Consider the following 23,213-nt stretch of genomic DNA (forward strand, 5'->3'; position numbering starts at 1 on the left):
GCTACATTGTATAGTATGATGTAACTTAGCTCCAAAGTAAGTCCACTTTTAATAAAATGATCCCAAGATGTTGTTCTTGGCCCGTTAGCTTATGGAGTTAGAACAGGGTGTTTGAATGCATGAATTTTGTCCAGCAAGTCCCCCACATCCCAGTAAACTATTTTATTGTTGTTTCTCTAGATCTTCAGGAAAGCCAGAGCTGTGTCACCTTCCATTCTTTTCTTTGATGAAATAGATGCCTTGGCAGTTGAAAGAGGGAGGTAAGGAATACTTTTACAAAAATACTCAACTTCATTTCTGTTCTGATAAGTGACTTTAGAAATGGATTTATTGAGATCCCAGGTTTCTTTCTATAATTCCATATCATATGTGTACCCTTTTCAAGTAAAACGAGTTCTTTCATCACTGCCAGTCCAGCATACTCAACCTGACATCTGAAGGCAAGGTGGTGGTTTCTTCCTTTCTCACATCATTACCAATAATAAAGGTTCTACAGACCAACTCCATATCCTTCAGTTTCCTTCAATGGCAGGGATCTGGACTACCTGCTGTTTAGTAACAGGTCTTGTCCATTGCTAATCTCTGGGTTCCATTAATTTAATTTTATACTGTTGTAATGCAGTAGCCCTGAGACAAATAAGGCCTCAGTCCAGCAAAACACTTGAACATATGTCTGAATTTAAACAGCGGAGTAATTCCATTGAAGTCCAGTTGAAGTGCTTTGCTGGATTGGGGCCTTGATGGAATGATTTTGAAGCATCTGTGTCCTTAATATGTAAAGTGAAAAAATCCTGTATAGCTGAGCAATAATGCTAACAATCTTTTTTCATAACATCTTTCACTAAACCAAAGCGAGTTCAGAAGTTTGTCCTGTGTGACAAAGTTCCTCCTCTACTTTGGTGGGTCCTGCGCTTATTGGCGGATTTGCTCACCTCGGTGATCTTCCCCTCTGGTGGAACCCACAGTCTGGGTCAACTCCTCCTGTGTCTGATCAGGAGTTGGGAGGTTTGGGGGGAACCCGGGCCCGCCCATTACTCCGGGTTCCAGCCCAGGGCCGTGTGGATCTCAGCTGTCCATAATGCCTCCTGTAACAGCTGCATGACAGCCACAACTCCCTGGGCTACTTCCCCATGGCCTCCTCCAAACACCTTCTTTATCCTCACCACAGGACCTTCCTCCTGGTGTCTGATAATGCTTGTACTCCTCAATCTTCCAGCAGTACACTCTCTCAGGCCTGGTCTACACTACGCGTTTAAACCGATTTTAGCAGTGTTCAACTGATTTAATGCTGCACCCATCCACACAACAAGGACCTTTATATCGATATAAAGGGCTCTTTGAACCAGTTTCTGTACTCCTCCCCTATGAGAGGAGTAGCGCTGAAATCGGTATTACCATATTGGATTAGGGTTAGTGTGGCCGCAAATCGACGATATTGGCCTCTGGGCGGTATCCCACAGTGCACCATTGTGACCGCTCTGGACAGCAATCCGAACTCGGATGCACTGGCCAGGTAAACAGGAAAAGCCCCTTGAACTTTTGAATTTCATTTCCTGTTTGCCCAGCGTGGAGCTCTGATCAGCACGGGTGGCGATGCAGTCCCAAATCCAAAAAGAGCTCCAGCTGGGCCATACGGGACATACTGGATCTGATCGCTGTATGGGGAGACAAATCTGTTCTATCACAGCTCCGTTACAGAAGACGAAATGAGAAAGCATTTGAAAAAATCTCCAGGCTATGATAGACAGAGGCCACAGCACAGTGCTGTGTGACAAGCGTAACGGAAAGCCAAAGAATCAAATGGACGCTCATGGAGGGAGGGAGCGGGTACTGAGGGCTCCAGCTACCCCGCAGTCTCCGAAAAGCATTTGCATTCTTGGCTGAGCTCCCAATGCCTGTAGGGTCAAACACATTGTCCGGGGTGTTTCAGGGTATATGTCGTCAATTTACCCCCCTTCCTCCTCTGTGAAAGAAAAGGGAAAAAAATCGTTTCTTGACTTTTTTCAGTGTCACCCTATGTCTACTGCATGCTGCTGGTAGACGTGGTGCTGCGGCAATGAATAGCAGCATCCTCTCCCCTCCCCTCCCCGGTGGCAGACGGTACAATATGACTGCTATCCATTGTCATCATCAGCCTGTGAGTGCTCCTGGCTGGCCTCAGGTGAGGTCAGCCGGGGGCGCCTGGGTAAAAATAGGAGTGACTCCCGGTCATTGCCGGTAGATGGTACAGAACGGCTGGTAACCGTCCTCCTCATAGCAACTGGGGGCTGAGTTCCATCAGCGCCCCTCCCCCCCCTTTCATGTGTGAAGAAAAGATTCTGTACTGCCTGGACTATCATAGCAGCTGGAGGCTGCCTCCCCCTCATTTTATCTTACTAAAAAGTCAGTGTTTCTTATTCCTGCCTTCTTTATTACTACTTCACACAAATGGGGAACACTGCCACGGTAGCCCAGAAAGGTTGGGGGAGAAGGGAATCAATGGGGGGGATTGTTGCAGGGGCAGCCCCCGTGAATGGCATGCAGCTCATCATTTCTGCGGGATCTGACACGGAGCTACTGTGCTCTCTGGTTCTCTGATATGCTTGCCCCATATTCTAGGCAGGACTGACTCTATTTTTAGATAAACCATAAAGGAGAAGTTGACTCGGGGAGTCATTCCCATTTTTGTCTTTGCGCCCCTGGCCGACCTCAGCTAAGGCCAGCCAGGAGCACCCATGACAGCAGCAGACGATACAGAACGACTGATAACCGTCATCTCATCGCCAATTTACAGTGGCACAGCGGACGGTACAGAACGTCTGGTAACCGTCTCTGCTACCTTGCAATGGCAAATGAATGCTGCTGTGTAGCACTGCAATACCGCCTCTGTCAGCGGTATCCAGTAGACATACAGTGACAGTGACAAAAGGCAAAACGGGCTCCATGGTTGCCATGCTGTGGCGTCTGCCAGGGCAATCCAGGGAAAAAGGGCGCGAAATGATTGTCTGCCGTTGCTTTCACGGAGGAAGGAATGAGTGACGACATTTACCCAGAATCACTCGCGACACTGTTTTTGCCCCATCATGCATTGGGATCTCAACCCAGAATTCCAATGGGCGGGGGAGACTGCGGGAACGATGGGCTAGCTATGGGATAGCTACCCACAGTGCAACGCTCTGAAAATTGACGCTAGCCTTGGTACATGGACGCACACCGCCGAATTAATGTGCTTAGTGTGGCCGCGTGCACTTGACTTTATACAGTCTGTTTTACAAAACCGGTTTATGTAAAATCGGAATAATCCTGTAGTGTAGACATACCCTCACTCTCAGCTCCTTGCGCCTCTTGCTCCCAGCTCCTCACACGTGAATCTCACTGACTTACTGGGAGGCTTTTAACTAGTTCCACCCAGCCCTTGATTGGCTTCAGGTGGCTCAATCAATGTAGCTATCTCCACTGCCTTCTGGAAAGATCTTAATTGGCCCCAGGTGTCTTGATGAACCTGGAACAACTGCCATTTGGTTACCATGGTACTAGGGGTTTGGTTAGCCTGGGGCTAACACCTGTTCCTTACTACTTTACTGTAGCCATCTAGCCTTGCCCCATCACACCTGCTAAAGAAGGGTAGAAGTTTTCAGTTGGTGTAATTTACTTCCTTATTTCAGTAGAAATGTGTTTTTTTTTCAAATGTACCTACTTCCTCTTATAACTTAAGCTTGTGCAGTTAGACTTGCTATAGTTTAAATTTTTTTAAAACAATTTCTTCTCACTAGTAGCTTGTGTGGTACTTGTTGCGTGTTATCTTCCCATTCATGCAAATCCAATCAGTTTACTGGCAGGTACTTTTTTATGGCCATTCTAGCCCCAAGTGTTGCCTATAAGGCCTAGTTTACACTTAAAACTTATAGCAGCACAGCAACGTTGGTCATGAGTGGGGGTGGGGGGAGAAGAAACACCCACCCCTAGTGACATTAGTATCAACAAAGCTCCCAGAGTAGATGCAGCCATGCTGACAGAAGAGGATTTCTGTCAGCATAGGTAACATTGTTCAGGGAGGTGGTGTTCCTGCACCTGCAGAAAAACTCCTTTCTGTTGGCATAAGCTGTATCTACTCAAGGGACTCTGCCAGCATAGCTATACTGGCATAGGCTCTCTAGGTAGATATAACCTAAGAGTTTGACTTTGGTGAGAGAAGTAGCAGGCTCTGTACCAGTTTCTGTAGAGGATACCAGCAAAACGGGAAGACAGGGATAAAAGATGTCAGTGGGACTCTTCATCAGTTTCAATACATTGTTTAGTGTGTGGTGGTAACTTGTGTTGAATACAGCTATATTCTAAAATCATTTACAAATAAATCCTTATTTTCTCCTGAAATTTCAAAAGTTGGCACGTGGTACAAGGCTTCCCCATCAATCTCCCTCTCAATATATTATTTCTGCAACTAGAAAATGTGTAAACTTTCTAGAAATGTTAACAGTATCCTAGTAAATCATTAGAATCACCAACCTGCGTATCACAATAGATGTAGCAAAAATATGTCTTGGAAGAAAGACAAAATAACAAAACTACCCATTATAGAATTGTTAATGTATTTAATGTTTAGAAACTCTACTTCAGCAAGAAGAAACTTTTTTTTTTTTTTTTGACGAATAAAGCACAGTAATTTTTTAACCAGCCTTTTCAGTCTACGCCCTGAGGCTCTGAGGTTTTCTGGTTCTTTTAGGGGGTAAATAACCCAACTTCTCTTACCTGCAGGGGAAAAAATCGCCCTAAGACAGCTTGCTGAAATACATGTTATGACCTGCTGTAGTCATGTTATATTGGAGACATCTGTTTTTAGAGCTTTAAAAAGAACAGGGTGGGACACACAAATATTTCATTGTCAAATCTGAAGCAGATGGGAGGTAAAATATGTAGCCGAGTTCTCATAAAATTCATCTGAAATTAAACAATGTAGGAAACCAGACAAGGCACTTATTAGAAATAGCCTGTTTTCACAGGCTGATTTTGCACAGTAGGAATTTGCAAATGCATTAGAGATGCTAACGATTTGCAGCCTCTGGAGATCCATTTCCTGTAATATTACTAACCATACTGAAGGAAACACCTGTTTATGTTGTCCCCTCTCTCAGTGAGTTGAATTGTTTTTCTCTATCTTGGCAGTACAAAGTACTATGATACAATTTTTATAAGGATTTTTTTCCTCTTTTTAAATTCTGTTTACAAATTGTCTTATTTGTTGACTCCATTTGAACAGAAAATCAGCCAGATCCAAGGAGCTTGGAGGCAGATAACCTTTTCTGGTGCTGGGAGACATCTCTGGCAGAAATATATCTCCATAAACAGACATAGGAAATCATAAACTGTTAAGGTAGTTTTTTGAATAGTTAAAAATACACCTCTACCTCGATGTAACGCTGTCCTTGGGAGCCAAAAAATCTTACCGCGTTATAGGAGAAACCGCATTATACTGGACTTGCTTTGGTCCACCGGAGCACTGCTTTACTGCATTATATCCGAATTTGTGTTATATCGGGTTGCGTTATATCGGGGTAGAGGTGTAGTATCCACAAATGGAATAATACTTATTAAGTTTTTCCAACTAATCCTCACAATACAACTAATTAGTGTTCTCCCCAATTTATAGATGAGAAAATTCAGACGGAATGACTGATGTGACTAAGGCCAAAAAGCAAGAAGCACTATTAGAACCGGGATTAGAATTTAGAAGTTCCTGCCTTCTATCCCTTTGTTGAGACTATTAGACAATGCCTCACACAATATGATTGCCCAAATTAAGATGCATAGTACTGCAGTGTTACTGCATCTCGCTGATTTGCACATTACTAATCCAGAATCCCATAATTTAATACACAATCTAGCATTCTCTCCCTACTGTGGTTCTTGATAATTGTTTAATATTACAGCAGAGTGCTGTAGAATGCTCCTTATTAAGACTGTATTACCTTTACAAAATATACTAATGAACAAATGCAAGAGAAGTAGAGAGAAAAACAAAAAAAATAGGCACTGGAAGGATTGAGATTGAGTTTGAGTTTTAAATATATATCCATAGGCACATATGAAAGGGAGGAGATAAATCTATAAGTACATGAAGGGTGTAAACAACAAGGCTGGGGAGGAATTACTGAGGACATTACAAGGGGTTATGAGTAGAATAATGAAATTAAATTAAGAAAAAGAAAACTTCTGCTGAAAAACATTTTTTTGACAGTGAGATCTTGTATGCTGTAGAACAGTCACGAGAAAGTAGTGGCAGGTTATTTCTTGGCACATTTTAAACAAAACTGGAGAAATCACAAATTTATGTGCAACAAGGGCACTGGCAGAGAGAAGGACTAGATGATATAATAGATGTTTTCCATCATTCCATGGTTCTGACTAACTCTCGGTTCCATTAGCTAGTTCTGTTTTTCTCTAACTTCTGTAAAATGGTGTTATGACTGTTTGCAGAAAAGACTGCGATGTTAAGGTCAGGAACACATTACTGATCCAGATACAACAGTGAGCAAGGAATGTTTGGTTCCATTAATCCTTTCCCCTTTCAAAGCTTAAAACTCTTAACAAAGTGCGTAGCTGCAGAGAATTATGGGTCCTTGTTATTCCTTGGTATCCGGACTATGTAAAACCTAATTCTTCTGGCCATTAGAGGTTGCCAACAGGAAATGGCTTGGTAATCAGACTTGAAAGTGATGAATGAACATGGCTCTGTGTAAATGCAGCACAGACACTCTGTTCGCTGAATTTAAGAAACCTATGTTCTTTGGAAATGGATTATTGTTTGTATGTGTAAAATTTTAGGATTTTTGGGCAATAGACTTATTTGTTCTTTTTCTTGCTTTTCTGAAGCAAAAAAACTTTTCTCCCCTTAGGTGCAAAATCTTTTAACATAAGACATAAAGCATTATAGGCTGGAGTGAAAGACACTATTAAATTCCTTTAAAAAAAATCAGTGATATGCATTATAAAATCAAAGGCTAAGATAGTTATTAGGCTAGCAGTTTTATTTGGGCAGGGGCGGGGAGTGATGAGGAGGAGACCTCGGTGCTTCCTAAATAGCAGCCCCTCCAAGGAGTAATATAGCAATGATCAGGGCCGGCACCAGCGCTCCAAGCGCGTGCTTGGGGCGGCATGCCGCGAGGGGCGCTCTTTCGGTTGCCAGGAGGGCAGCAGGCGGCTCCGGTGGACCTCCCGCAGGCGTGCCTGCGGAGGGTCCGCTGGTCCCATGGCTCCGGTGGATCATAATGGTCCCTTCTGACCTTAAAGTCTATGAGGTCCACCGGAGCCGTGGGACCGGTGAGCGGCAGAGCGCCCCCCGTGGCGTGCCGCCGTGCATGGGGCAGCGAAATGGCTAGAGCCGGCCCTGGGAATGATATTTGGGGGATGTGTTTCCCCCCCCCCCTCTGTGCATAAACTACATTAAAATGACTAAACCACGGTGGGAAGATAAATCTATAAATTTACAAGCCACAGTTTTCAAACCCTGTATATTTCAATGGGAGCTTGGGTTGCTCAGCATGTATAAAACCATGCACTATTGAAATGCCAAAATATGGGTTTAGAATCCTAAATTTAGGCATCCAGGTTTGAAGGAATTCCTGGAGGAATAGAATCTTCTGTTTACAGGGTGTGGCATCTCTGGTTTAATAAATCTTCTGTCTTTAAACCAAAATTGGCTGTCTTTCTGAAAGACATGCTTTAGCACAAACAAAATTAATAGGCTTGCAGATTTCCCTGAGTGAAATCTATGGCCTGTATTATGCAAGAGGTCAGCTCAAAATACTACCTTCTGGCCTTAAAATGTGTGAGCTGGATGTGCGCAGGGCAAAGTGCCCTAAAATAGGTAAAAGATTCCCAGCAGAGAAGTCTTCCTGTGTAGGGTGAATGTCCACTAGCACACAGTTGCTGGAGATGGTACAGACCCCCTCATCTGCCCCCATGTTGCATTACTGGTGTAAAAGGATGGGAGGAAGCCTAGTAGTGGAGGGGAGAGGAGGCGTGGAAGAGCAGAGCTCAACTACTCTTGAACCTCTGCTGTTGTAAGGGATTTTCTGCCAGCAGCGTAAGTTGCAGCAGGACCTCTCTTGCTCTAACTTATCCTGGGAGTGGGTAGCCCTGAATTGGGAGAACCTCAGCTGATTCACTGCCACTGCCATTCTCCAGCACATCTGAGCTGCATTCGGATGCTGTGGAAAATCAGGGCCTTTGAATTTCTGGCTGTTAGCTTCAATTTAGAAAGAGTGGCTGGAGAAATAGGTTGGCTCCTCTGAACCAGATTTCTAGCAAAACGAAGGTTCCAGGCCTAATGAGGATTTGTAAAGGGCTAAAGTTTTCTGTTTTTTTTGAAAATAACTTCAGAAAACAGGGCAAGAGTTTACTTTGGAATAGCAATATTTACAAGCTGCACTGTCCACATGCTGTTTAAATTTAATGAATATCTGACACCTCTATGTACTCAGTAAAGTTAACTGCTAAAGACTCTTGTCTAGCATAAATACTCCATCATGTATGCCATGTCTTAAATAGTTTTAAATACTCTGTCTGTAAATTTCACTTCTAATTTTAGCAGACTGCATATTTTTAATTTTGTAATTTGAGCTCCCCTTTCTCTTGAAGGCAGTAGGAGTATTATTGACATGAGTGGATCAGACTCCTAGGCCCTGACCCGATAATCATTTAGCCTATGAGTAGTTTAACTGACTTCAGTGGGACTACTCACATGTGAGAGTTAAGCATGTGCTTTAGTGCTTGCAGGTTCAGGGCCTTAGTTCTTATAAATGTATTTCTTTTGGAAGAAAAAGGAGACCTAATTGTATTTAGAACCAATTAAATATTTTAGGCTTAGTTTATAATCCAGCTGGATTGGCATTGTATTTAAATATTGATATAATGCATGGCTCTAAAAGTGAAATCCAGACTCGTTATTCACATTCTAGTCTGTAATACTTCCAGATTAAACTTTAGTTGCTTCCATGGTAGACATGATTGATTACAGTTTTCAACTTGATTAACTTTCAGGAATGCACAGAAGGAGAAATGCTGAGGAAACGGAATGAAAGGAAATGGAAAATGTACTATGCATCAGGTTTCTTCTTTTAAGACAGCTGCAGTGCAGACAGAATAACAGAATTCTAAATGTTAGCATCTTCCTGTTGTGCCTAGGCATTTGCAGCACAGATGGGAGAACAAGGTTTATAGCCTCCCCTCAATACACGTGCAACTACTGTCATGAGTAGACAAGGAGATATAAATGGCCTGGGTAATATCTTTTGGCCAATCACCTAAATAATTATGAATTCAGTGTGTATGTGTTTGGGGTTGATCCGTTGGAGGAAGGTCTGTGGGTATCCTCCTGCAGGAAATTCTAACTATTTGATGTAGTTGGGATCATTTGAAAGGCAAAAACTTTGCTCTGCAGGAATCAGCTATTGCCTTTGTGTATACAACTCCAAAGTAATTCTTAAAAAGGATAGTTTCTGTAAGTGTGCATGTGTATATACAGTGCTATGTACACAGAGACATAATGGGTTTTATATTTTAATGTAACTTTTAGAATTAAACTTTTTTCCATACATGGTGTTCTTTCCCTTACCTTTCCCTCAGTCTTTCTTGTATTCCCTGGCAATTCTCCTCCTCCCTGTTTCTAATCTCCCTTTCCTTCCTCGTGCTGTCACGTTACTTGCCCTTTGTGATCTGTTCTCTGTTCTTCCCTTTTCTTTTTGTTCCTTCAGCCCCTTAGAATGAATGTTTTCTCTCTTCTCATGTACTTTTTCCTTCTCCCCAAACATATCATCTTGACCCATACCCACTCCTCTTTCACATGCATATATGTCCACTAAGCACCACCTCACTTCACTAGCTTTCTTCCCAATCACACACCACTGCAATCCACTCTTTTCCTCATACCACACTTAGTGAACTGCTCCCCGCCAAGACACAAACACACCCCAATCCAGTCTGTTTTCTCCCTCCCTGCCAAATGCATTTGGTATCTTCCCCCCTACTCTTCCCCCACCAAATCCATGCTGTATATTTCCCTCTGCTCTGCTCCCAGCAAAATCAATTCTGTATATGTCTCTTATTTCTTCACTCATTGTCCTTTATAATATCTTTTGTGGTTGAGCTGAGGTGGGGAGAAAGGTCCAGGATGAGAGATGAGTACTGGGAGAAATCTGGTTCCCAGATCTCTCTGGGGCATAGGAAAGCTGTAGGGAGCACGGTCGTTTTCTCCAGGCCACAGAAACGAGGCAAAATTGTTCACAGTCTCTGAGAGAGAGCAAGCAAGCATAGGCAAGACAGCTTCTGTCTAGGAACAGAAGGAGTGAGTGACTGCCAGGTGCTCTTTCCACTTTCTCTTCCCCACATTGAGGTGGGGGGTGCAGGAGAGAGCGAGTGCTTGCAGGGCTCTTAAACTATTTCTCACTAGGAGGAGAATGGATGGAGGGAAGGTTAGCAGCCCATAATGAGAGGGAGCTCTGCCTGCTCGAATCTGAGAGCAGACTGAGCCAGTGGAGAACAGCTCACAGGACCCATTCTGTACCAGCTCACTGAGCAGCGTGGGCCTGCGCAGTTGGGAAAACTCTCAGATATTGAAACACAACACTGAATTAGGGAGGATGTGACTCTTACTTCCCTTTCCTTGGTCAGTTAAATTCTGAAGAGTAACATGCATTTTTGCAAGGCCTTTTTATTTTTCATGATCATATCCTTCTACAACCCCATTTCAAACAGACTCTATTGCATGGTTTCCTTCCTCTTTTCCTGTCTCACTCCTCCAAGTAACTGATGAGAGGTTGGCATAAATGGAGAAGATGCATATGTACACAGATGTTCATAAAGCCAAAAATTTAACCTGAGTCGTGGATTACGTGACTTGCCCAGGTTCTCTCCTTTTGAATGGTCTGCAGTCGTGGGAGAGGGGGAGGACAAGGATGCATTACTATGGGTAGTGCCTCAGTATAGTTGGGTGGAAAACATATGGCAAGTAGTGTCCAAACATAGGATGCAGTGGGTGAGCAGAAGAAGGGTTAGAGTTATGATCCTCTGTAGCTTTGTGTCATTACCAGTACGGCCAAAGCAATTCCCTGCTTTTGAAGGAAGATTTCTTATTTTAACACTTATCATACACCATTTTTTGATTGGCCAAAATTTGAAATAGCTTAACTTGCAATTAACTTTACAAACTATCAGTTTTAGACTTTTCTATAAAGTCCATCACATTAATATAAACAGTGGTCTGACTTCACTGGTGGCCTAATTGACGAACTTGAGTGGAGTTGTGCCTGCATGTGCCAGATATGAATATGGCTCAATATTTCTAAAAGATAATCAGTGTTTCAGTAATAATTACACACATTTTTGCTATCCATCTGCTTTGTGAGATACCGTGTGTGTGTGTGTGTGTGTGTGTGTGTGTGTGTCGGGGTCACTTAACATCTCTGTAGCACAGTTTCCCCATTTCTAAAATGGTAGTAATGTTACCTTGAAGGGATAATGAGTGGATGCATATAAATTATGTTGAAATCCTTGAATGAAAGGTGCTACAGGGAACAGAAGTGTCAGTTATAACCATACTGTATTGCTTGCATGAATTGTTTGCAAGGCCAGTAATTTTTACTCACGATCTGGAGATGTTTCTTGAAGTCATATCAATATTTAAGAAAAAAGGCTCAACTGTAAAATAAGGCTCCTATCCATTTTAAAACCATTTTTCTTGGCAAATATCTTCATTTTCATTATGAAAAATTACTGTTCTCTGGGAAGATATTGCTATTATTACTTATTTATTATTAGCTGCTAATGCTATTGGAGTAGAATTTTCTTTTGATACTGTGGAAAACATGAAACTGCCAAAGCCATATTTCATCAAAATTTGTGAGGGAAGGAAATAAAACAGTGTGACAGTTAATTACGATCATGGCAGTTGGACTGAAAAGACTGACTTGGCAGATGCTTCTTGCTGACAGTTTACCCCTACAAAGCCCTGACAGAAATGTCAGACCCAATAAAATCTTTCAGACTATGTGAGTGGAGTGATTTTTGTGTGGGAGTGTTCTGGCAGGGGGCTTTGGTATTTCAGGAACCCTTTACTTATAGAGAAGTTCAGAATCCTGATCTGCTTGAGCAGATATAAATTTTTTGATACCATCTATTTTGTTATGTCAATGAGTTTCACATTTGTTTCAATGTTAAATTATTTCCTTTTATAGTTCCTGAAAATGACAGAATCTCAAATTACTACTTTTACTGGAAGATTTTTAAAGCTCATACCTTTCGATTTTTATTATAACTTTTTTGGTAAAAAAAAAAAAAACAACAACAAAAAACTAGACCTTTATGTAGGTCTTGTCTATTATAATATGGTGCATACAATGGGCCACATTGTCTCCCTTCCAACCCCACCATGAAAAACTATGGGAAACTTTTCCCATAGAAATCTCAGTGATGATTCCCATGTAGAGATTACTCCTCAGCATGCTATTGGGTGGAGGGGTTCATATGGTGAAGCTGTGGGGTCTGTCCCCTAACCTGTTTATCTCCATAAGTTCAGAGTCATCTGTGCTGAGATGCTACCCTTGCCCATGGCAGCCCTTTCCAACTTCTCCCTGGCTTCCCAGCAGTGCAGTCCCAATGGATCTACCTGAGAGTAACCAAAGCATTACATTCTCCTTGAAATCCATCATAGTCAGTGTTCAAAACCTGGCATGGTCAGCTCACCAGTTGATACTTCGCAGGTAGATAAGTTGAATTCCATGTTTTACTGTGAGACTTGAGTGCCCTGCTTGCTCTGCATAAACATTAAGTTCCATGGTACATCTTGGCAGAGTAGGGGGTTCTCCTGGAGTTCCCTTACACTGTTCTGCAATATCCCAGGTGTCCATTGGGTTGCCACCCTCCTCTCCTTCCAAAAGGCTGACTTTGTGATGCTCCATATTTATTTGGCCAAACCCTGCTCAGTTTACCCCTATTATCTTCAGTAGGACTATTCATGTGAACAAAGCAAGAAGGATTAGGCCCATGGTTTGTGAATTCAAATTAGTCTCTTAAACCTCATTTGATTTGTCAGAGAGGTGTCATCTATGGGTCAGAGCACGGATCCAAGACCAGGAACTGCTGACTTCTAATCTCCGTTCTGACACAGACACTTGTGTATCTTGGGCAAGTCACTTAAATTCTCCCACCACCTGTAAAATGGGCACAGAAATATGTATCTACCTCATGGTTTTATTATGAGGGTTAATTTGTTAATGTTTGTATGGAATTCTTATAAATGCTAGGTGGTGGTATTTATTTTGCTATTACTTAACCATTTTTTTTCTTTTCAGATTTACTTTTTTGTCATGTGAGTGGTGTTATGCTTTCTATTATCAACCTACTGCACATATAATTTACTGTGACCCTAAATCTGTTTTCTTTGAAGTCAGTTGCAGCACTGTTTTCTGTGGGAGCAGCATTGGCCCTTCGTATGCAGAATAGTAAGCAGTCATTGTTCAGTAATTTTTCTGGAAAGTTGAACAGCAGAGTCGCTGTTGCTGAAATCAGTTAAGCATGATATAGTCCTTTTACGGATGTAAAAAAATGTAGTGGAGTTCGGCCTTCAAGTTATGTGGAAGCTTCAGGATACTATATTTAAAACAGATAAGAGGAAACAGGAACTTCATCATTCTTACAGGTATCTTCTTTAGGTGCTTTAAAGCATGTTTTGAGGCAATAAGTAGGTTCTTGGGTTGATTTTTAAGCAGTTAATCCAAAAGACACTGGTGAATCTTTCTTTTGATTTCTTAGAATTTACTTTCATTGAGCAATCCTTGTCTTCCACCTTCTTATCTACTACATTAGAGTTCTGATTCTGCAACTTGACTTTGTTCAGGGCTCCTGCACCAAGCCCCATTGAAGTCGACAGAGTTCTGTGCAGGCGAACTGTGAACCTGATCAATTTCAGGATCAGGGCTTCAATAAGTTTGAGTTAAAATGATACATGCTGTATTCTGCAAAACAACTCATTTTTACATCAGTCCTGCAAACGCCTCTAGGACTAAGGGTCTGTCTGTGTTTTCATTATGAATACTTGTTTACAAATTTCATTCATGAGCTGAATCTTTAACATCTCATTTTGGGGAGATATTTCTTTTTGAATTTAAAAAAATCTGTTCAGCTTTAAGTTTAAGAAGTGAAAAAATAGATTATCTCAAAAATGGCTTCCTTTTTTAAAAACTAGTTATTTAGCCTTGGAGGTGAATGTCTATTTATTTGAGAGGGAGATAAATAATAAGCATATCACGTACACAGTATAATGCCAAATGTCCATGGTGCTGTACAATGAGCTAGATGTGCCAAATAAGTACAGCCTGCAGTGTCTTGGCGGTGGTGGTGGTGAGGAAATGTTGGTGTCCGCAACCTTTTTTCCCCAAAGGTAGTGCTTATAAATATAACAGGGATGTTAAATTTATTTTAAACCATGGTTTTGGGCATCACCTGCACATACCCTATCACATAAAGTAAACTCCTCAGCTTGAGGTTCACCTCACTTATCTGATGCTGGGTATGGAGCCCTACCATCCCAAATGCATTTCTTTCCTTCCCACCGTCACCCAAGCAGCCACTCCTACAGCTCTTTCTTTGGGTATCTGTGCAAAGACGGCCACGTGCAACACCCATTGAAATCAGACTCCCATTAATTTAAACGGGCATTGTATGAGACTCCAGGAGCTGGGAGGAGGAAGGTAAATGGAGGTTAACCCCTTGTTTGTCATGGTACCAGTAGTGCCAGTACACCCTGCCACAGAATCCCATATGTTGAGCAGCATATGTGCTGCTTTGGTTGTCAATCAGTTAGCAGTGGTTAATTTTAAGACCTTGATGCAATATAAAATACATCTGTATTCTAGGAATCTCTCACTTCAGAATGTACATAGGAAATGGATCTTTCACTACTATTGAGGCCTAGAGTCTATCTGCCTGTCTTACACTAAATAGTGCCATTAATATATAAATACACCTCTACCCCGCTATAGTGCGACCCGATAGAACACGGGTTCACGTATAGCGTGGTAGCAGCAGGGCTCTGGTGGTGCTTTAAAGGGTTCGGGGCTCCGGTTGCTGTGGGGAGCCCCGGGCCCTTTAAATGCCACTGGAGCCCTGCCGCCGCTATCCCGTGGATGCGGCAGCGGGGCTCCACCAGCGATTTAAAGGACCATGGCTCCCCGCAGTGGCTGGAGCCCGGGGCTCTTTAAATCACCGCCAGAGCCCTGCTGCCTCTACCCTGATATAACGGGGTTTCAGCTATAATGCGGTAGGGATTTTCGGCTCTCCTCTACCGCATTATGGGGGGGGGGTAGAAGTGTAGTTTCACCTGACATACTTTGGAATTCATGTTATGAGTAAAGACATGCATAGTCATGCTCTCTGAAACCAATGGGCTACCTGCAGAGTTATTTACACTTCAGTGGGAGTAAGGGTGGCAGTATCTGGCTCCAAATTATTTAAAAAATAAGTGCTATACTGTAAGATTATTGTAAATGTGTAGAAAGTGAGTTAAAGAATTTTTGATGAAAAAATTAATCCATACACAGAAAGAATGACACGCAAACTGATAGTAATGCTTAATGCTTAGCTACTGCTTTACATTTTTCAGAGCACTGTACAAACATTAGTCCTATTTCATATATTTAAAAAGAACTGTCATTTTATTTTCCCAACATTACAAATGATTTAAAATTCTCAGGCAGTAATGAAGCTGCCAGATTTCTCTTACCCCCTTTTTTAGTTTGGAGTTCTGGGAATTTGTGGTGAGGGTAAGGCACGCGTGCACTCTCTCTCAAACTCTTAATTTTGACTGCCTTCATTCTCAGTCAGTTTGTTGACAGGAAACGAGTCTGTACCAGTACGTGCCTTTTGAGGACTGTTTCTGTGTAGCTATGATGATGAAATCAATGTGTGGAAGTCTGGTGAGGTGGGGGTGGGGCGCAGTCTGCTTGACTGGCCGTTGGTTTTGGCAATGTGTAAGCAGGATTGGAGGGCTAATCATAATTCTTTTGCTAACTGCCGCATGTATCAGAAGTCCAGGCAGCCTTAATGAGAATTGCCTGCATTAATTTGAAACCCTTGCTGGGAAATCATGGGAAAATGGAAAAATGCATACTTGTATGTCACCCTTCAGATTAACGGTTTAAGCAGCACTGGGGCTCCTTGGAGCACATGGTGATGATGCAGTTCTGGAGCAGCTGGTGGAGAAATCTCTAGCTATAAATGTATGCCTGTCTGCATTTTTATAGGATATCCTGTTAAGCCAAAAGAGTTTATTTACTGTAGAATACAGGCTAAATATGGTGCAATATGACTATCTAGTTCAATGAGTAAATACACGCAAATTCAGCACAGTTGTCTGTGTATCAGGCATTTTATGTTCAGACATTTTATTAATTTTTTTCAGCCACCTGTCTTTACCATACAATATTTTTCTTCTGCCTGTAGCATATTTCCTATCTAATGCCAAATAATAAAAAAAGACCACATTTCTTCATTGGGATTTGGTATCTTGTGCTGTTGGTCTGGTACCAAATACCATTGCCTTCAGTGGGGTTCTGCATGGAGGTAGGAGTTCATGCTGTTGGATTAGCGTACAGCAGGCCTGCACAACTTGTAAAGCGTCGAGGGCCATATTACTCCAAAGAAAACAGCTGAGGGCCAACCCCCACTCGGCCCTGCTGAAACACCCCACAGCATCCTGCAGCCCCCTCCCCCCTGAAACACATCCCCTGCCTCAGTGCGGCCTGGCCCCATGGACCCCCCCCCCCATCCTCCCGTGCCGCCCACCCTGCAGAAACAAACCCTCCTTCTCCTGCACCGCCCCACTGAAACAGCTGTGGGCCGAAAAGGAAGGTATGTGTGGGGGGAAAAGAGACTTTATTAAGAATTTGTCAATTAAAGCAAACAATTTTTTTAATGATTTTTTTTTTTTAAGCATCATCCCCCCATGAAATAAGGGAAGGGGAAAAGGGGGACACTTTGAAGGGATTTTCTGGGGCTATGAACTAAGGGGAGGGGAAAGGAGGGCAGTGTGAAGGTATTGGATGTGACTGTCCAACACACAAACACAGGGGTGGCAGGGAGCTGGGGTGTGGGCAGGGGAGGTCCCTGGACCAGGGAAGGGGGCAGCAGTCGGGGCAGGGCAGGTGACACACCCAGCTACCCCCCTCCCCCGGGGATTTCCTGGCTGCCCACAGACAGTTCAACCCCCTCCCTCGATCACTACGGAGGCTGCCCTGGGACCAACCAGCGCAGTAGCTGCCCTGCCCCCAACTGAAGCGGGGGCTTGAGGGGGGGCCTCAGCCCAGTCCCCCCCCGAGCTGCAGCTTGAGCCCAGGCAGGGCACCCCTCCCCTAGCTTGGCACTTACTGGCTCTGCCTCGTGCCCAGCGCTTCCCACCTCAGCGGGCCCCAGAAGTGATGCACCCGCTGTACGCCAGGTGGGGGGGAGTGGGAGATGGAGACACATGTGGTTTTGGCTGTTAGGGCGGTTGGAGTGCAGCGCGTGCGGGGCTGTGAGGCAGCCACACGCACACCCCCGGGCAGGGGACGACCCCAGCAGCCCCACCCCGCCGCTTGCCTGCGGGCTGCATGTTGTGCAGGCCTGGTGTACGGTATTGTGGGAGTGGGGAGAGTATGTTCTTAAGCCTTATGTACACATAGTATGTAGTTTGTAATTTAACTTTTCTTTTCACTCTTTGAAAACATTTGGGGATTTTGCCATCAATGAGATTAATTTAGATGCTGTTCAGTTACTTTCCAAGTCCACCTTGTCCATAATTTTTATACTTGGGATAAACATTGTCTCCATGCTGGGACTTGCAGCATAGATGTTCATATCAGGAGGGATACAATGTGCCCCCCCCCCACCAAAATAAGCACGTATTCCTGCTATTTTTTAAACCTCCAAACCTCTCCCGGTGACTTCTAGTTTCAGAGCATTTTCATGTGCAGTTTTCATTTAGGCACTGATCTTAGAGACTTTCATGCCTAATTGTATGTCTCTGAGTAAACCCAAGGGTGAGATGTTAAGCCCATGTATAAGTCTTTTCAGGCTGTGGGGGCTTTATTATTAAGATTAGTTTATTTTACAAAAAGTGACGCTAATGTATTTTAAAGATCTATTTCTATGAAAAGTATTTACTAACCTTCTGCAAACAGCTGTAGTATTTTATCACATTCTGCTCCTTTTAAATTGATAGGGCTGTGACCTCTGGGTCTGTTAGAAATGCACTCATTTCACTGAGGAATTTTTAACACTGCTGCAGCACAACAAAAAAGCTGACTAACAAACAAGTCCCTTCTCTAATATTTCCTAACAATCCCCTTGGCCCACCCCATTATTGTGTTAGGCAACATTTATTAAACCAAGAAAGAGATGTCTTCCAGATTCTGAATATCAACAATAAGTTAAAAATCCATTATTTTTCCCTTGAAAATTATAGAAACAGCAATAGCAATAACTGTTCTGTGAGTTATGATCTCTCCGACTCTAAAAGATTTATCAAGTGCTGTTCTCAAATGCATATTGCATCAGCAGTGGTGATGCATTAGTATGCATGCAGCATAAGATTGCAAAAAAATAAAGACATGCAGAAATTAAAAGTTTTATTGTATCTTGAAATCTGATATGATTTTTTTCATGTTAAATTACAATATGGCCAACAAATATTATTTGTGTGTGTGTGTGCGCGCGCATATGTGTACACAATCTAGTTATTTTAAATATTTTTTTTAAATTGTTGTAATGATAAGGCTCCTTCAGCGATATAAGTGGTGCTGGGGACAAAAGAGATGCTTACCAAAAAAAGAGGGATAAAATGAGCATCACTAGGAAGATATAAATAATGGAGAATAACATTTTAAAAAATATATTGGAAACTGTCCCTTTAAGTACAGGGAGACGGAGTGGCATGAAGTTATGAAGAAATGTAAGTTGTCTGTAGGGAGCAATCCTGTTATGGCAAGGGGGCTGATCCTGGATGATTTACTGTGTCTTTTACATCTTTGGTGGGCAAATCCTGTTTGATGATGGTCTGAGTTTTACCGTGTGCAAGAAGCAGGCCTTAATTCTATGATTTAAATTCTGTTATTTGGGGTCAGTAAAATTTTAGTCTCAACACTCTTTGGCTTTACTCTCCACCCTTTCCTCCCCCACCTGTTTAAACTTCTCAACTCTACTTGCAGAAGTTGTTCAGCAGAGGGAGCTTTTGGAATAAGCTGCTGATTTGTCTTTGCCTTCAGGAGACCCAGTATTTTGGCTTAGCTCAATAGAAAATCTCACCCATCTCAAAAAATCAAGAGTTCAGCGTCTGGTCCCAAGCCTGTGAATTTGTAGGCACAGCTTTGCTTCCATGCAGACACGTTAGGGATTTTTAAAAACACACTTTAATAATAACTAAACCTTTATTCTGATTTTGTTTCGGATACTGTTATAGTTGCTGACTTTTCTATTTCTTTTCTTTCAGGAGAGAACTGGCACTTGTTTAGTTTACCTCTTATATCTCTCGTATTATATTTTCATTATATGCAAAGATGATCTGTTGGCTTTGATATTAAGCTTCTTCCTTCTCTCTCTCTCACTCACACTTACACACACAAAATATGTATATGGCCCTAATGTTTCCTAGTTTTTATGTCTTAGTATTTTTTGGTAAAACAACATACCCCTAGTTCTTATAACATTTTTGAAATAAAGTATATTTCATGCTGAATTAATAATTTTACCTAGTATTGATGATGTCTTCAGACCAAAGCATAACATTTCAGAAAGGTTTTGTAAGTGGGATTTAAGTAACCATACAGTTTGTTCCTTTACTTTGCATTATGCAACATCTTTCTCTTCTATGTACATACATTTATTTGGGCAGAAGGCAGTTCGCTGATTGTACTATGAGTTAACCCAAGTGTATTGTAGTTAGCTTAAAAAAATTAGAAGCTGTAAAGAAAATACGAAATTACTTTTTTCTTAACATTTCTTTCATGTGTATTTAAGAGTTTTGGCATTGATTTTAGTGTGACTAGAATCAGTTCCCAAACTTCTTCAAATGCATAAAATGTTTTATGCCTCTGTTTTGGGGTTTAATGTGTTTGGGATTTCAAAACTTGACACTTGTATCTTTCTTTCCTTCTTTTCTCTTCTCTCTTCTCTTCTCCTGGAGAAACAGATGGATGAATTGTAAAGGCAGGAAATGTTTTTATGAGTTAGCTGGCTAGCGCTCAAATTGGTCTCATTTGATGGAGAGTGAAGTGAAAATATAGTGGGACACTGCAAAATGCAAAAGTACTTGTACTTTGTACTGCATAGGGTGGCATAAGTAGTCACCTAGGTAGTGGTAGGAACTGAGGTATTGTCTGTTTAGTTAGGAAGCCATGTGAATCCAGCTACTCCTACCTTAGAAGTATTTACACCAGACTATTTATATTGTGTGAAAACCTTGTCCAGTCCGCCGTGGCAGGGTAGTAAGTGACAAGCCCACATGTTTTTATGAATACTGAGAAATCTTTTGAAGAGCTAATTCTGGAATATAGCCTTAACTAGTTTACATGATTTATGTTATTTTTTCCCTCAACTACTGAAGATGAAAGTGAAGAAATCAGAAAGCTATTCTATAAAGTTGAAAAAGTGTTTGTTTTTTTTATTTTGTTTTTGTTTTGATGGTTTTACAGAAGCGTAAACCCTTTCTCATTTGGTAATTATCTGGGAAGGGAAAACTAATGCTGTGGCATTTTTGTTAATCAGGTCTTCAGGTGCTGGGAATGTAGCAGACCGTGTCTTGGCTCAGCTGTTAACAGAAATGGATGGGATAGAACAGTTAAAGGATGTGACAATTTTGGCAGCTACAAACCGACCAGATATGATAGACAAGGTAAGAATAGTTGCATTGTGGTATATACGGTCTCTTATGAAAACCAGCTTCTGGAATAATTTGATTCTCTTTCAGTGTTTTTCCCTAATTCTCTAATCCAGTTTCTGTTTAAGGGAAGATGTTTGAAAACAGAGACAAAGGAGGAGGAAAGGATTATGTCTGCATTTCCTTTTTTTGTTACATGAGGCTTAGTGAAAACAAAAATATTGTGCAACATCCTTAAGTATCAGTTTCTGAAAAAAAAATCTTTTAAATCAAGCTCACAGGATGTTTGTAATATTTCTGTAGAACCACTTGTGTCTATTTTGCTCTTATAGTGTTTGTTTATGAAGGAGTTTGCTGGACTGCTGGTTTCATTAGTTATTTCCTTTGAAAATATTTAGTAATCAGTGCTGCTAATTCAGCTCATTTCCAGCCATAGCTGTTCCAGGTGTAAAACATTACAATTTCTCTTTAGATACTGATTTGTTTATAGCTGGATAATAATTACACCTCATTTTACATTTTGAGAAACTTAAATCTGTAGCTTACTGCAAAAAAACAAAAACAAATCCCCCCCCCAATCACTTTAAAACAGTCCACAGCCATGTTCTCCTGTCAGAGTAAAACACACTGGAATGGACTAAGTTTGAACTGCTTTCCTCTAAGAAGCATTTCTAAGTGGTGGTCCTTACTCAAGGAAGTCTTTGCTTGCTTGACTTTGGCTCCAAAAAACACAACTCTCTATCACTTGTGTCCAAGAGACCTTCAACTGATGGCGGTTATCATTAAAGCTTTTTTATACAATTTGTGTGTTAGCCTCTAGGGTAGAGCAGGTCAGGAATTTTCCCTCAAATAAATTTCAGTTGAAAATGTCATTTCTAATTGAAATTATCTGTGGGAGTTTTTTGATTCTTGCCAAAAATATTAATTTTCTGTTGAGAAAATTTAAACTAAATATTTCATTTGGCATCAGGTCAACCTGAGTTGAATCTGACAAATCTGAATGTTTGAAGAGAAACATTTCCTTTTGGGTCAGTTTGATGTTATTTTGTGGTCACCTGCACTGCCACAGTGCTTCCTAGAAGTTGAAGCTTTGGGCGCCTCATGCCCCTATTTCTCTCTATGCGCCAGACTCATTGGCTGGACTCCCATTATGCACCATGGTCTCCCCTCTGGTTGGACTATCTGTTCAGCCAAAAATTCTAGTATTCAAGGTTTTGTCCCAATTTGGGAAAATATCAAATTTTGAAATATTGAAATTTCCCCATGGATGGAAATCCCAATTTTTGACCAGATATTCTATAGAATAGTGGTTCTCAACCAGGGATCCGGGGCCCCCTGGGGGGCTTCAAACAGGTTTCAGGGAGGCTGCCAAGCGGGGGCAGTGTTAGACTCACTGTGGCCCAGGCAGAAAGCTGAAGCCCCCACTGCATGGAGCTGAAGCTCGGGCCTCTGAGCCCCGCCACTGGGGGCTGAGGCCAAAGCCTGAGCAGCTTAGCTTTTTGGGGGCCACAGGCAATTGCACTGCTTGTCCTTAAGACCGGCCCTGGGTTTTAGAAGCAGAAAATCAGTTGGGCACCAGTGGGCTGTGGAGTTTTTATAGTATGCGGGGGGTGGGGTGGGGGGGCAGCTCAGAATGAGAAAGGTTGAGAACCCCTGCTCTAGAGCAACATAATCACACTTGAGCAAGACATTCCATTCAGAAGAGGGCAGTACTACACAAACATGCTAACTACTAAATGACAAAAACGAGGAGTCTCTAAGGTGCCACAAGGACTCCTCATTGTTTTTGCTGATAGACTAACACGGCTGCCACTCTGAAACCTACTAAATGACAGTAAGCAAAACTCATCCTTGAAATTAGCCTTCTCTAGCAGCTGGCTGTTAAACCCAACAAGCAGCTACCAAACTGTAATATTAATAACTGCGCAGGACTTCTGTTAGTAGCAATACAGCATTCTGCAGCTACAACCTCTGCTGCAAAAGCAGACCTCTATCGCGTGGACTGAAGGATTTTAAATTTAATTTGGTTTTGTTCTAATGTCACAGTATGTAGTGCTGGTCCATGCACAGATCTGTTTGTACATCCACTTCTTGGGAATAGTTTATTTTAGTTAGCTGCTGCTGCAGAACCAGCAGAGGGAGGAGGAGATATACTGCTGAAGACAGGAACCAATGAAAGGAGACGTAGATCTATTTAGAAATTAGCCAAAAGGTTGAAACTTTACTGAACTTGAACAAAATTTCACCTACAGGCAATAAGGATGGAAGGTGACGAAGCCCTTTACGATCCCAGACTTCCCTCAGTTTTGCCATTTCTGGCAAAGTGCAAAAT

The 23,213-nt window shown here is 42.0% G+C and overlaps 1 protein-coding gene across 7 annotated transcripts in view; it reads left to right on the forward strand.

Moving 5' to 3' along the window:
- The window catches only part of SPATA5 (spermatogenesis associated 5), a 313,506-nt gene that overhangs the window by 74,206 nt on the left and 216,087 nt on the right, over positions 1 to 23,213 (forward strand). For all 7 annotated transcript variants that reach the window (XM_050946311.1, XM_050946312.1, XM_050946313.1 and 4 more), the window contains exons 13-14: positions 181 to 260; positions 20,770 to 20,896. In XM_050946311.1, coding sequence (XP_050802268.1) covers positions 181 to 260; positions 20,770 to 20,896 — 207 coding nt within the window. The remainder of the gene's footprint in view (positions 1 to 180; positions 261 to 20,769; positions 20,897 to 23,213) is intronic.

Source organism: Gopherus flavomarginatus, chromosome 3, assembly GCF_025201925.1.
Source record: "Gopherus flavomarginatus isolate rGopFla2 chromosome 3, rGopFla2.mat.asm, whole genome shotgun sequence".
Taxonomy (NCBI): Eukaryota; Metazoa; Chordata; order Testudines; family Testudinidae; genus Gopherus; species Gopherus flavomarginatus.